Source organism: Pinus tabuliformis, chromosome 8 (assembly GCF_031772625.1).
Source record: "Pinus tabuliformis cultivar Carrire ecotype Pingquan chromosome 8, CPIR1, whole genome shotgun sequence".
NCBI lineage: Eukaryota > Viridiplantae > Streptophyta > Pinopsida > Pinales > Pinaceae > Pinus > Pinus tabuliformis.
Window position 1 is genome coordinate 1,127,772,094 of NC_142294.1, and position 15,551 is coordinate 1,127,787,644.

Consider the following 15,551-nt stretch of genomic DNA (forward strand, 5'->3'; position numbering starts at 1 on the left):
AAGCAATAAATCTTTTGCATTAATTGTAGAGTGCACCTCATTTCTCTTAATGCAATTATGTTTTTTTGGAAAAACTCATAGAGAAACTTCAGGTACTTTCTCTTGCATTTTGCAGATGGTACATAATATAAATTCATCAAAATAAATTATAGTACCTGACCTGGTAGAATAAATTATAGTACCTGACCTGGTAGAGATATCAAGTGAGGCATGCAACAGAGACAGCCAAGCTGGGATCTACCCAAAAACTTTGTGCAAGAAGCTTAAAGCACTCAACCACTCAAATTAACCCATCTGACTAAATCACTCAATTATGAGAACACAATTTCAAAATTGCCTATTAAAAAATTTAATAAATCAGATTTAAAAAAACTGCAAAAACTTGCCAATATAAAAACCTGGAAATTGAAATAGATTTAAGTTGCACAAGACCAAAAAGACCAAAAAGAGGACTTCCATGACCACACAAAGAGTTGAAAAAATAATAGAACGGTTGTTGATAAAAACATAATCTACCATTTAGCTCAACCAGCTGCGGCCAATGTTGCTGGTAATTCAGTTAGCTCAAACCCCTCTGTATTTGGCACACGAGATGCCTTCCACAAATGTGGGGAAATATCTTTTGGGTTTCACACGACATATTATTTGGAAATTTTGGAAAAGAAAAGGCATAAATCTATCCTATGAAAGCCAACTAAATGAAAATTCAGAATTACGCCGCATCCAAATAAATGGAAAATCAGAACTGTAGTACACCCATATAAATGAAAATTCAGAATTAGATTGAGATTAAAGGTATTACTGCATGATCAGTTGGTAAAGGTACAAAGTTCAAATCACTCTTCCTGTTAAAGTGGGTATTGTCCTGTATTATGAAGTGGGGTTCATATCTCCTAGTGTCTTAAGCAAAAGCATACTTATCAAAAAACAAAAAAGATAAAAAGTGAGTACCTATTGTTGGGGCGACTGTGGCTGGTCAGCTCTGCGAATGAGCTTGTGCTGGTTGACAAGGTATCGGTAAAGATGTTGCCGCGACATTGTCATGATTTCTCTAGAGAGATTGTGCTTGTTGTTATGAAGCCAATCTTCGATCTCATTGTGCATGACATTCCTCCGCCTGGGCAATGTCATCAATCCTGCACGAGCTGCTTCCCACCCATCCTTCTTGATGTTACTATTGATCATTTTGGCTTCTTCTTAAGAAGCAGAAACAACCACATCTCCATCGTTATTATTATCACCACCAGCATCTCCTGGTTCTGCAAGAGGGCATGGAGCCTCAATGGCAGACGAGTCCGGGGCCTGTACATCCTTGTTCTCTTCCCTTGACATCATCATATGTTCTAGTGGGACTACAAGTTCAATCCCAACAAGTGGTGAAAATCTCTGTGACAATCTCGATCACCTAGATATCAAAAGGCCTGTGAGTGTTGTTTTCTTAAAGACTAGATTTCAAGGCTGGCCATACCCAAATACCCATATTAATTTCAAAGCAATTAGAAGCTTATTCTCGAATGCCCACATGGATTTCAGATGAAATTGAAACAAAGAAGGTAATATTAAAAGCACCCGAATCAATTTTCAGACGATGCCTTTGCGAGTTATCCACATGATAAGCCCATGTGCAGTTTGAGGGCCATGGGAGAAGTAAAGTTCCGACCTTCTATGTGCAAAGTGAACCGTAGGGGCAGGGTTCGTAATCACATTGAAAGCACTGGCGTATATAAATGGTAATTAAAGCATCCGACACTCCTAGGTAACTCTTAGGTGAATTTGACAGATTTTAACACTTTATCCACCCCACGAATTACAGTTTTATCGACCGCATAATTTTTTCAGTTCACATATTCACACTTATTGATTAAACAGTCCTTTTTAAAGTCTCCGTAATGTTTGGAAATAGAACCATGAAAGCAACAGCATAGGTTGAGAGAAAAATAGAAATAACCTAATTGTAAAAATAGGAGAACTTTCCATCTAATGCTTTGAGGAATCAGATTAAATCAATACATTATATAGTTTATTCTGGGTTTATTTCAGAATAGGTAAAGAAGCATCCGAGACAATAAAGCTTATGTAATCACCAAATTGGTCCAAAAACCATGGACAGGAACAATAGAAAGAAACACAGGCACGGCATTTGCGCTTAAGAGCACTAACCTGCAAGGCAAACAGAAGAATTCTGAGAAACTGGGAACTTGGGCGAACAATTTCTGAACCTGGAAACAGCTCTGTCCCTGCCAGTGAAAAACACAGAAGAGAACACTAAGAAAACACTCGAATAACAGAATTCTGAGAACAAGGCCATGGCTCTTCTGCAAACCAACATGTCAATGTACATCTCTTGGTAGATAAAGATTGAAACTTCTAATAAATGAGACAGATGTATAAACTTTTTTTGGTTTTAGTCTACAACGGAACATCCTGATTTACAGCGCTCTGGAAGTTAGGAGTCATAAAACATGAACATGTCACTGTAAATGAAGCTTTGAATTTTTTTGAAATAAAACGAAAGTTTTGGGGAAAAAATAAAATACTAAAAAGGAAAAAAATAAGATAACTACCTTCTATACTAAGAGAAGACATATGGATTCCACAGCTCATGTGTAGCAGCGCAGTAAATCAACATGTAAAAGGTCGTGTTTACCCAGAAACAAAAAAATTGAGCATAAAATAAATATATGTAGAGGGCATATCTTATGTTCATTCAAGTTTGGGAGCATCAATGGCTCTTACCCTTTTATCAACTATTCACTAAGCCTATTTCCTCTTCCATTTGCAGCAAACCATTAACTTACTGGTTACAAGTTCTTATTATTTTTTTTCCTCTGGAAGAGATTCTGACGCTTCCTTCCATAATTTGCCTCACAGAGTTTACGAAATTTTTTGGCCTTGCTTCAGCTATTTCATAGGTAAAATTATTACCTTTTCTTTATTATGCATTGCTAAAAATGGATCTTACCCTTTTATCTACTATTGACTAACCCTATTTCCTCTGACATTTGCAAGTTCGCTGCAAATGAATTTTTCAACTCTCTTTTGTGAGTTTTCCAAGTTCTCTTGCTAACCCATCCCCTTTTGTGACAGGTCCTATTGGCCATCAAACCATTAATTGGGGATTTCAACCAATTCAGCCACGTTATACAACACTTTCTTTTGTCTGTAATGGGAGTATGAGGGTTAGAGACTAAACCATTTTGGCTTATTTATTTTTCACGAAATTCCTAATCTCAGAGTTCAGCATTTAAACAGTGACTTCTATATAAGTATCAACATTCTTTGATCACGGCGCTACAAACTTATAGGCAATTTATTTAATATTTTGTCACCCAACCATTAAACAATGAATATAACAGCTGGGGTCAAAACCCTCTTCAACTGAATGGATTTAAAAGTTCTCATTCGGTTCCTGGATTCAAGAATTATATCAATATCGTTTTCATTATTTATTCTGCACTTATATGGTTGGAAATGTACGCAACAACCACCAAGTCATTTACTTTCAGTTCTCTATAGGGTTTTCACATATTTCTGCATCTGTAAATATTAACACCTGCTTATGCTAGTTTTTTGATTCAGTAGTTTTCTTTGTATAATGCAATTAGTAGACACCGACCATACACATATTTTATTGTCTGATCATTAACATTACAAATAGAAATTTTGTTTTAATGTTGTTACTCTCGTAAAGAACTATCCTGGCTTCCCTTTGATTTATAATTGGAAACCATTCTTAATTAAATTAGTGCAATTTGGTACAGGCTATTAATTCCTGCATACAAATTTCTTCTGTTTCCAGGTATTCTTGTTCTTAGAATAATGGATCTTTCCTTGCCACGTGAACTAATATTCACGTGGAGGTTATGGAATCTTCATTAAGGATAGATATTATTTCTGGTTTCATGATTTGTATTATGCAATTACAGAGTGTTAACACTGTTAATGTGTAGTGTATACGCAATCATGTACATTGGCATTTCAAAACGGCTTCGCAAGTAAACCCCCAAAATTACCAAGGGTTTAGGGTATAAATCAAACAAAGAAGAGCACAAAAAATTTGTGAAATCTGCCAAGAATCCTGTCCAACCCAGCAAAGAAGCAACGATGCCCATATGGACTTCTAAAAAATACCAAAGACCCAATTGCATAAACCACTCCCAAGAAACCAAAAATCAGCTCCGTTGCCCTAAAATCCGGAATATAAAATGTCCCCAACCCCCAAAAAAACCCGTTAAAAACCTATTTCAGATTCAGAGATTATGAAGCTAGACATTAAAAGGCAAAAACTACATACCTTGGATACCGGATATCGATGCAGTGAGACGTCTCAGGAGTTCAAATTTGCTGTGGCAGGCTTCAGGTCGAGGAGGAGCACAAAGATGCGGAGAAAATATGAAGTTTAATATCGCAGGGGATCATTTGTTGCTAGTTTGAACCAAACAAAGACGATCGGATTGGAACCGAATAGGGAAATACGAATAGGGATTTAATGGTAGCGGGGTGATGTCGCTTCTCTCCACGCCTCATCAATAAAGAAATGCTTTAAGGCGCCTCAAGGTGGCGTATGGAAGATGATAGTGCGAACGTGACAAGTGGTAACCGGGTGTTTTCTGTTCCGCCAGGCGCGGGCGCATCCTTCAACTATGCCAAGGCTCAGTCAGTGAGGCGGCGGCATCCATGAATACCTCCGCCCCTTCTTTGCAGAGAGGCCGATATGCAGGCCGATATTCAGGTAATGAGGTAGTCGTTTCCTGAACAAAGACGAAGAGCGCCAGGTGTCTGAGGTAGTCGTTTCCTGAACAAAGACGAAGTTCGCCAGGTGTTAGCGTCTAGTCGTTTCCTGAACAGAGACGAAGTTCGCCAGGTGTCAGCGTCAGAAGGAGTAGGACGACGAAAGGTCCCTTTCAAAGAAAGGCCTATCGCCCTAAATATGATTATTTTAATGATGGTTAATAAAACAAAACTTTTCAATTTAATATTTCTTTCTTATAATTGTATCATCGATTTGAATTTTCAATTTGATATTTCGTTCCTATCATTGTATTATCTATTTGAATTTGTACTTTTAGAAACCAGTTCTATGCGGTTATAAGCTTCGTCTTTTAATGCTGACATAGAACATAAGCTATCATTATTTCAGAATGGTTATACAACTAAATAATTTACCAATTAATTCATTACTAAAAAAATCTTCACTCATTAATTTATTCATGTTTGAGAATCTATCAATCTTTTAATTCGATGCAAGTCCATTATACTAGAAAGTACAACTATACTCCATCATAAGTTGGATTATAGTGTAGTATTCCATAAACGGAAATACTCCATCGTGAGCCTAACTATTAGAGTTACAAATTTTGGAAAAGATCCATGAAAAGAATTTCAATTCAATTAAACCACCTTCATTGAATTTCAACCTCATTCAAAGCTTGGAATCACACATTTGAGATCGTCTTTTTTAATGGATAATAAATATAAAATTAATTTTAAAAATAAATAATGTGAGGATTTTTTTTTGTACCATTCTATTTTTTTTAATTCCAAAATAAATTAGAGATGACTTTTGTACTTTTTAATGGTTTTTATAGTTATAGTTTTAGTACGCATTACATTAAAAATTTATTTTTAATATTTTTATTTTTCTAGAAGGGATGGGCGGCAGTTAGGTTTTTGTATTTCATTGATCAATACTGAAATCTAGTGATTCAAAGAAGAAATTTATTTTTATAGAAGGAATGGTAGCTCAAGTCTCCGTTTCGTATATTGCCACACTGAAATCTGGATCTATTCAATCAGTGGTTAAGAAGCTTATACCCTTAATGTTCATTTAAAAGAGGATGCTTTTAGCTGTGAAAAAATCTTTTCAGATCACGGTTGGGTCTGTATATTTAATGGGTTTTGGCCACGATTGAAGGATCTCCACAAATGGATCTTTGACATGTGGAAACCTCTTTTGATTGATGATCTGAATATTTACCCCTTGGCTCGAGTTTTTTCGTTGTGGTTTTTGATAATATTGAGAATAAGCAGAATATTTATGAATTTGGACCCTAATTTTGGGGCAATGCTAGCCTTTTCATACAACCCTGATCTCTCACCTTTGATTTGGGTTACGACATCAATCTCCACGACTCCTGTTTGAGTAAGGCTCTTGAACCTTCCCATGCATCTTTAAATCCTCCCAACATTATCATCCATTAGTAATGCATTGGGGAAGTTTAATTGTCGCAACCAAGAATCTGAAATTTTTTACTTGTGCTTGAATATTTGTTGATATGGATTTCAACAAGGGTTTTCCTATTGAGATTAACCTAACGGCTCTAGAATATGTGTGGGTACAAAAGATCGACTATGAAAATGTTTCATTTTGATGTTGAGCATGTTATGAAACAAGGCATGTAATAAAAAATGTCGTAGTTTAACTAGCAGGAGGAATTGCCTGGAAAGTTATGGAAATTCCAGTCATATTTAGAGAAATTTGGCAAGGATTTTTATAAATCCAAGTTATAGTTGTTAAACTCCAAAATTTTACGTGTCCTAGACGTTTTTGATGGTGTTGAATCCATTTCCACCATCAAAAACACGATTCAAACACTGTCTCTACAAAAAAAATTGAAATATTTTTACTCGGATTCCAACCACTTTTGGCTGTCCGAGAAACTCCTCCGCCTCGTTAGACGACTCCATAAAAAATTGTCCAAAGCATTTGCAGAATAACAGAGTCCAAAAAAATAACCAAAGGCCCAAATGGTGGGAAGGAGCTCAAATTGAACATTATATGGTATATAAAGAAGAAGAGACTCAAGGTAAGAAAGAAGAAAAGGAAAAATAGGAACAGGTTATGGTCAAAGATGATTCATCAAAGGAAACAAAAACTAGTTAGGAAGAAGTATATGAGGACCTTCCAGATTCAGCAATAGTGGAAGTGTAGCATACTCTAGTGAAAGTTGGACTCCCCTCTGAATCTTCAAGGGAAAAAGTTGGAAAAACAACTTCTTAGGCAAATCCAACAAATAAGGAAGAAATGAAGACAACAATGCTCACTCATTGAAGGGTGATCCATCGGACACATGAGAAAATGTGGTTTGGATTCAAGTGGAAAAGAAGGGAAAAAAGAAGGGCGGAAATATTTTGCCAAGGAAAACGAGAAGCCAGTTAAAAATAAATAAATAAAAAATAGTGAAAAATAGAATGTAAATGTATTTGGATCTTAGGAGTATTTTAGAAAAATATTAGATGGAACGGGACTGAAGTTTTTGTATCATGGGGTAATCACTTGAGGGATTGGATTGAGCCTTCATTTTTAATCTCAAAACAACAAGGAATATTGGTAATTTTGAAGAAATCTAACGGTTCTCAGTTGTATTCTAGCTTTATTTTTTAATAAAAACTCTCATTTGTTTCTTTGAAGAAAAACTATAGTTTTATTGTGTCAAGAAGCACTCTCGATTGCAGAATGGAAGAGATGTTGTAATGTAAACATTATGACTTGGTCAAATAAAAATAAAATAATAAAATAAAATTAATAATTTACCGTTAGCAGTTTTTGGGCTCCAAGTTTTGACAACCCATGATTTTTCTCATGGTATATGTCCATGGTATTTGTTATGATGAAGCATGATATTTAAAGTCTTGAGGAAACCCATTATGGAATGCAAGATTACTAGTGTAGATCCATCTTAACTCTAGAGTTGATCCCTCTCAGTGATTGGTAGATCTAGATTTAAGATGGATCTAAGTTGGCATTCTATAAAAATAGAAGTTAGCATTATTTAAGTGGTATTTACTATTTGTATAATTTACCATGTATTGTAAAATTTTATTATGAACTCTTTGTTAATATGTTTAAATTATATTTTAACGATATTTATTATTATTTTTGTTTAATATAATTTTTTTGTTAGTATTTTAATGATGTTTATTTTTATTTAATTAAATCAAATTTATTTTTTGCTAAGTTGTGTCTCATGAGAAGACTGTATGCTTAACCTTTGGCTTGAGAAACCACGATCCAGGGGCATCTAAGCCACCAAAATCACATGACCTAGGCTACACCGGCCCTTAACATCACTAAATTTTTTCCCTCAAAGTTTCAAACCAGTGACCTTCACATCACAGAGTGCCTTAACAATACACCCCATAACCGTCTATTCTACTCCACATGGGCTATTTAAATAAATCATTTATTATAAAAAAATTAGTGATTATATATATATATATGCACACACACATTATAGAACAATTTTTTAGAAGATTTACAAGTTAATTATGGATCTAATGTCTAAGTGTAACTTGAGAGGTGTAAATGAGCTAAATACCACAATAAAATTTTTGATAGGCATTTTAGGGACTCTGCGATATGAGGGTCACGAGCTAGTTTTTCCATGGGTCATATGGGGTGAGATTACCTTGGTATATATTTTCCCCAATCGCATAGCTTAAGCTTTCTCTTTGCTCCGATGAATGGTTCCCACTGCCCCTTTTCTTCAATTGTCATTTTATGAGCCTTTTACGGCCTCCCCTTGTCCATGTGATCCACAAAATGTACCTTTATGACTATGGATATGGAGGAGGATCATCTCAATTTTTATAACAACCCACATCACTCTCTGGATTTTCGATCCCAGATGATGTGTTACGCTCTAATGTGTTTTCCTTGATCTTGATGTTAGCCCTTGACATCTCTCTGAAGCATCCCTTGTAGTCTTTGAAGCAGCAGCGGTAAGGAGTGTATTATGTTCCTTTAGTTTCAAAGGTGAAGAAGGTGGGGGTCATTACAATGCATTTAATAAACCTAAGAGTGGATCTAGTACCTCCTTCTCCATCCTCCCTGGATGGATTACATTATTCCTTCCCTAATACATCTTCACCCCTAGCTGAAACCCATGAACTATCTCAAAAGAACTCAACCGCATTTTAGGCTAAAAACTCTAAAATTATCAAGGCCGAGTCTTCATTGATCTCAATGGTTGTCAAGTGTGATGTCATTCTAGAGGTCATCCCTCAAATCCTTGGTGAAACCCTAGTGGGTAGATTCTATAGAAACTATTTTACATAAAAGACACTTGTGGAATGAACTAAATCCAATTGGAAGTTGATTATGAGTTATTCTTTGTCATGTCACCTTTTGGTTCAAGGCTATATTGCTTTCATTTTTATGGTAGAGAGAAACTATGAAAATATGTTGGCATTGCTTTAGAATAGGGATCCTTCAGGGATTAATCCAATGCCCTCGACCATATATTTTAATCCATCAAGAAAGTGGATTTTTGTTCAAAAATTATAGTATATCCTCCTTGAGCTTCCCCTTGTCTTTTGGTTAGAAGAAACTATCATGGTCACGAGGGGTAAAATCAATTTGTTTCTCTAATTGGAATCAAAATGGGTAGAAAAAGTGGATCGAAGTTGGTTATGGATATAGGTGGAAGTGGATGTGAGTGATGGACTCATAGGAAAATTTAAGCTAAATTTTGAGTATATCTCATGGACTCAAAAAAATCATTGTTAACACCTTCCCTTCCAGTGTTTCATTTGTCACGAAACATGCCATTTGTAGGCCAATGCATAAAAATTGGTCCATCAACAAAAGGTTTTTAAAAAAATCTAAAGAAAAAAGGCCAAGTAGGGAAGAAAGGGATTTGATTCTCTAGATTCTCGACTAAGAACCTCTATGGCAGTTCTTTCTAAGTCAATTCCATCATCTCAAAAGGAAGACATTATTAGGACAATTTTCGACTTTGCATCCTCCCCTAGTAATACCCCTCATATTGATTTTCCTTGTCACCCAACTGTTAATTATGTTCGTGGTTTTATTTCTCCTTCTATCATTGGCTCCCTTAATTCTCCTCCTTTGGAAAGGGCAAGTGTCCCCCTCTCATCATTTGTTCCAAGGATTTACCCTCTTCCCCTCTCGAATATTGGTTCCTCACTTTTCAATCCTCCTTATCCTCCTGGTGTTCCTACCTCCATAGATGGCTCCACTTTGGTAGAAGAAACTTTTCCCAAGTTAAATGGCTTGGATAAGTCCTCCCCCCCAACCCAGCCTAAAACCCTTATATTTTTAGGCCATGCTCCAGGCCCAATGAGAGCCTCCTATTTGAAGGGGGTTTAACTTTACACCCAGTTTTATCCAATCCAATAGGGTGTAAATCCCACCTCCTAAAATATCAACAAAAGGTAGTTTTAGGCATCAGTAAAGGAAAGAATCAATGATTTTCATGGGCCTTACAACAAGTGATCCGGATCCTTTTAATTCAAACATGCATATCGAATTTCATATAAAAGAGCATGTAACCATGAAAGCATATCACATGAAAAAAATGCAACCATGATAAGTAAAGACACAACAGATTGGTAACGGAGTTCACCCAGCGTGGGCTATGTCTTTGGGCTCTGCTTAAAGTGGGGAGGCCTCTTTCATTAAATGGAAAAGAAAATAAATTACAATCAATTACATAAATGACCCTTATACCTCCATTTTCCCGAATTGCTTGAAAATGCAAATCTCAGTTACAGAAACAAACATCACTATTGAATTTGTGGCACGAAATCGTGTCAAACAACTATAAACTCGACCCCTTTCTAACACCGCCAAATCTAGACCCTCGAGAATCTCAAAAATTTCCCAAAGATTCCTTCTTGTTGGTTGATTAGAGCTATGCTGCCCATATCTGAACATTGATCACACCATCAAACTCTTGGCAAAATTATGGTTCGTTTGAGTATAAACTTGGTATGATTTTGTCACGGTGAATTTTTGCCTTCTAGGGAATCTTTTAGATTTTTCATTGATTATGCATTGAATATTATGTGGAATATTCCCTTGAAATATACTCGTCTCAAAAAACCCGCTCGTACCTAGTTTTGTTGTGTGGCTCTGCCTTTGTTCATCCTCTGTCCCACTCCCTCTCCCGTCAAAAAAATGGTTGAGGATTATATCTAGGTTCACGAGCGGACAGACTAAGGTGAGGTCGCTTGGGCCGTTAGAAAGTGGGCTTGTTTGATTATGGGTTTGTCGAGGGTCGAATCCCGCAACTCTTTATATTAGCGTGTTTTTATGGCAGTTGTTTTAGTCTTTGTGTTGTGGTGGAATGTGGGGCCACCTGTGGGCGGGTCGGTCAACCAGTCAGGTGGGCTCGAATCCCGCTGGCCCCATTTTATATGCATATGGTGGATGATTGGTTAAGCGGGTCCAATGTTGGGTGGCCCTCCCACCATATATAATACATATATGTCATTTGGTTGGCGGGGTTGGTGGCTCGCCAACCAATTTTTATAATTTTTTATTTTAAAAAAAACTATTCAAAATTTGTTTAGAAGATTTTTAGGGTTATTTGGAAAATTAAAGAGGCAAAAAATTTACCTGTTCCGGCGGTCGAAATCCATGCGTCGATAAATGCCAAATTGTTTCCTCATTAGTGGCTTCTACTGAGCCTAATTTGACCAACCATAACTTTTACATATGAAATTGGATTGAGGTTTCGTTCACATCATTAGAAAGCTCACATCGAGATATTTGATCTGACCCTAGTTCCACTTCAATCCAGTGACTTTGATTTTTGAGCTTTGCAAAGCCACTTCTGAATCTTGAGCATTTCTAGAGCCACCTAGAACATTACTCCCCATTGAGGAGCTTTTGGTCCTCCAAAAGGATGAACACATTCTGCATTCTACATGTGTCCTTGTCAAACCACACTTTCAACATCTGCATTCCATGCAAATCTATGGTACATTCTTTGCAATCAAATACAAAACCAAACATGACTCAAACAACCCCATACTTGCCAAGAGTTTATAACACACACTCTTTGGTCAATTTTACATCATAATAGAAACCAATACCCCGACTATCAACAAAAAGGCCAAAACATCATTGTTTCTTTAATAAGTGATGGAAAACACATCATCACTTTTACAATTATATCGCAACACATGATTTACAAAATGTGGCCATGACAAGCTACTATATCTAGTAAAACCATCTCTTACTCAACAAAGTGAATGGGTCATCTCATTGTGGCGGATTCACTTGTTTAACATCTTCACCAATCGGTTCCTTCATAGGTGCTTTCTGGGCATGGAGTATATGACCTGTGGCTCTCTGGTGTCAAACCTCGTTGTAGTGAATACAATGATTCTTTCTCCTCCAAACTTTCTGGATCGTCTTAGAACACTTACTCCTGGTGCACTCTCCTAAGTGCCCATGGAATCTTCACTATCGCTGGAATGTGAAGAGGTGCTCGCATCATATGTCATTGGTTCGTCACTAGCTACCTTAGAGCATTCCCCAACCTCCTTTCTAACATATCCAAGTCCTGCATATCGAGGCAATTCCTCCACTTTGATGGGATTCACAATGCCTTGGCCATTAATGTCGAGCCCTTTCCTTGATACCCAATTTTCTTTAAAAAAATTCATCCAATTGTTGTAGTATGTTTCTCAAAAGCAGTGAAATCATCATCATAAAAAGAGCATGATATTGAAGAATCACTTCTTACCTCAGGCTTGTTATGCTACAACTTTTCCAAGGCCTCGTCCCTGGCTTGTAACTGATGATGCACCCTTTGTTTCTCCTTCTCTACTTCTTGTAGGAGTCTCCTTAGTTCAGCATTCTTCGCCTAAATGATTTGGTTGATTTCTTTGAGTTCTTGGAGCCATGCAGCATTTGGTCCACTCTTCATTTTTGGCACAACATCTGCTGAAATATTTGTCTCATCACCCAAATCGGAACCCAAGTCAATAGGTCCATCTTCTTCAATCCCGAGAGTTGTGATCTTCATTTCATTACCTAAGTTCGATCCAAGGTCAACTGGTCCAACACCTGCAAATCTCGCAGTTGTGATCTTCTCATCATCCTTTGATTCGGATTCTTGATCTTGTTGCATAGTTGCAACTGTCTTCTGCTTCCATTTTCTGTCATTCCTTTTTGGCCTCAATTATGGATGTAATTTCCAGCAATGTTCCTCATCATGTCTTTCTTTCTCACAATGAGTGCAAGAGGGATTTGCTTCCTTTCTCTTAGCTATTGTTTTCCTCTTTGGGCAATCTTCTTGCTCATGCTTCCCCCTACACACTAGCTTCATCAAGAATTTTATGTTCAAATAATAGCAATGAATGACGTAGATAACTATGCAAAGAGCCAATATATTTCATCAACGTCTCAGACGTGTCTAGTGGAACATTCAATGTTAATGCTTGTTTCCTAAATTCCTCTGTAAAATTTTGAACACTCTGACCTTTACTTTGTTTCAAATGTTGTCATTCCATCATGGCCTTCTGTTTGTAACCCAGTTGGTGAAATTGTCCTCTTAAATCATAAACGAACTCAGACCAAGATTACAGAAGTTTACGGCTACTCTTACCACCTTTTTGTAGTTTGCCTTCCCACTAGATGAGAGCAGAGCCACTCAATCGAAGGAATGCTAGTTGGATCTTGGCTTCATCCTATTTGATTTGTTTTATGCGACAATACACTTCAACCTATTTGATCCAGTTATCTAGCTTGTCTGCATTAGATTCCCCACTAAACACGGGAAAATTAAACTTGACATCCAACTTAAAAAATGCCTTTTTAGATGCATTCCTATGATGCCTATTAGAATGACAAGAAGAGGAAAAAGAAGAACTTTCACTGGAGGATGGAGAGGAAGGGGGTTCTTCTCCTCCACCTTCATGATTTATCGAGGCATGATCATCTAGTTCTTTCTTTTCTTGCTTCATTATCTTAACCGAGCATCTTCATCTTCCATTTTCCCTCTTCGTGTTGCACGCCTCGCTTCTAGATCAAAATACTTAAGTTTTCCTTCACCTCTTTGGAGGTTTCTCCTGGCTATCATACACTTGCAATCCACATCAACAGAAGACCCACTCTGATACCAAACTGGATCTGGTTCATTTTACTTCAAAGATGCATAAAGAACTGCATATAAAAGAGCATGTAACCATGAAATCATATCACATGAAAAAAATGAAACCATGAGAAGTAAAGAAACAAGATATTTGTAATGAAGTTCACCTAGTGTCGGCTATGTCTCTGGGCTCTTCTCAAAGTGCAGAGGCCTCTTTCATTAAATGGCAGAAAAAATAAATTACAATTAATTACATAACTGGCCCTTATACCTCGATTTTCCCTAATGGTCTGAAAATGCAAAGCTTAGCTGCAAAAATGGACATCACCGTTGAATTCATGGTGCGAAATCGTGTCAAATGACTATTGTAACACCCTCCTCCCACATCTACCCAAGCAACCAGGCAGTAGGGGTCAACATGCGATGAGAGGCCATTATGATATGATTCAACCTCCTAAGTAATGTTAAGGAAGTGGAACCGATGGAAACACACCATACAAACATTCAACATCAACATTAGGACCCTCAGGAACCAATCCAACCTTTCTGCCAAATAGCCCCTAGAAACCACTGAGATTTTGGACCACTTGATATGGGCATGCTAGCGCCCAGGGACCTTTGGACGCTCTTAGGGGCCTGCAAGCCAGTGTCTAGGGCTATTTTGCAAAGTGTTGTGCCAGCATCCTCGGAATTTGAGCCACTTTTTCAAGCCCAGAGCCCAAGTCACTGCCCAGAATTGAATCATATCTTCATAACAGTAAAATAACAAGGAAATGACAGTGTAAATGAAATCATTAGAATGAGACCTTGACTGGACCCCTACTAGCCATGATAGGCATTTTGTCAAACATATCACGAATATGTAATCTATAGATGTAAATAATAGATCTAAGCATTGGGATCAAATACTTAGTTAAGAATTGCTAAGTAGCATTGATTCCTCAACACATCAACTTCCATTTCATCCATTAGGTCATAGATACATTGTCCATTCATTTACAAGTAAAAACATAATGGAAACCATACATAGCTATTGTCATAAACCACATACATAATTAGCATAATAGCAACAGAAATACCAATGAAATCATAGTTATATAAACCACATATAATCCAGTATAATGTTCATAGAAATATAAGGAGAAATAACCTCATATTGATGAAGAAAAACCCAAACCCGGGATGGGACTTCCACATTCCACCTGACTGTAGAATGGATGAGACAAATATCTCTCTTCTTGCAAGGTATATCATGTCAGCTGAACCAAATCACAATAAACCAACGTACCTTAGTATAGCTCAGGGAGGATACCTTATCTGCAAGATCAACAAATCAACGTGATACATGTATAACATAATCATGACAGCATATAGAAACATAGCACATAAGCATGTGACCATGAAACCATCATTCTATATAGGGTCCAATCATCAATGCATGACCTTAACAACAACACACATCACGACCTCATGCATGACAACAACCACTACATCATTGTACACTTGACCACATGCAAACATTAACATGCATAAGCAATGCGTAACCGACAACACACATGCATAAACGCATGTAGTCAAACATAAAATAACAATACTTGTAACCAACCTACCAGAATGATACATGCAACCAAGCATATAAGAATGTAACCAAACATGCAAGAATGTAACCAAGCGTACAATAATGATAAATGTAAGCAACATGTA

The 15,551-nt window shown here is 37.0% G+C and overlaps 1 protein-coding gene across 1 annotated transcript in view; it reads right to left on the reverse strand.

Moving 5' to 3' along the window:
- Positions 1–1,197: 1,197 nt before the first annotated feature.
- LOC149239313 (uncharacterized) overlaps positions 1,198–15,551 on the reverse strand; it is a 34,957-nt gene continuing 20,603 nt past the window's right edge. Inside the window, exons 5-6 of the mRNA XM_089369825.1 lie at positions 2,161–2,237; positions 1,198–1,386 (exon numbers count right to left, since the gene is read on the reverse strand). Coding sequence (XP_089225951.1) covers positions 1,198–1,386; positions 2,161–2,237 — 266 coding nt within the window. The remainder of the gene's footprint in view (positions 1,387–2,160; positions 2,238–15,551) is intronic.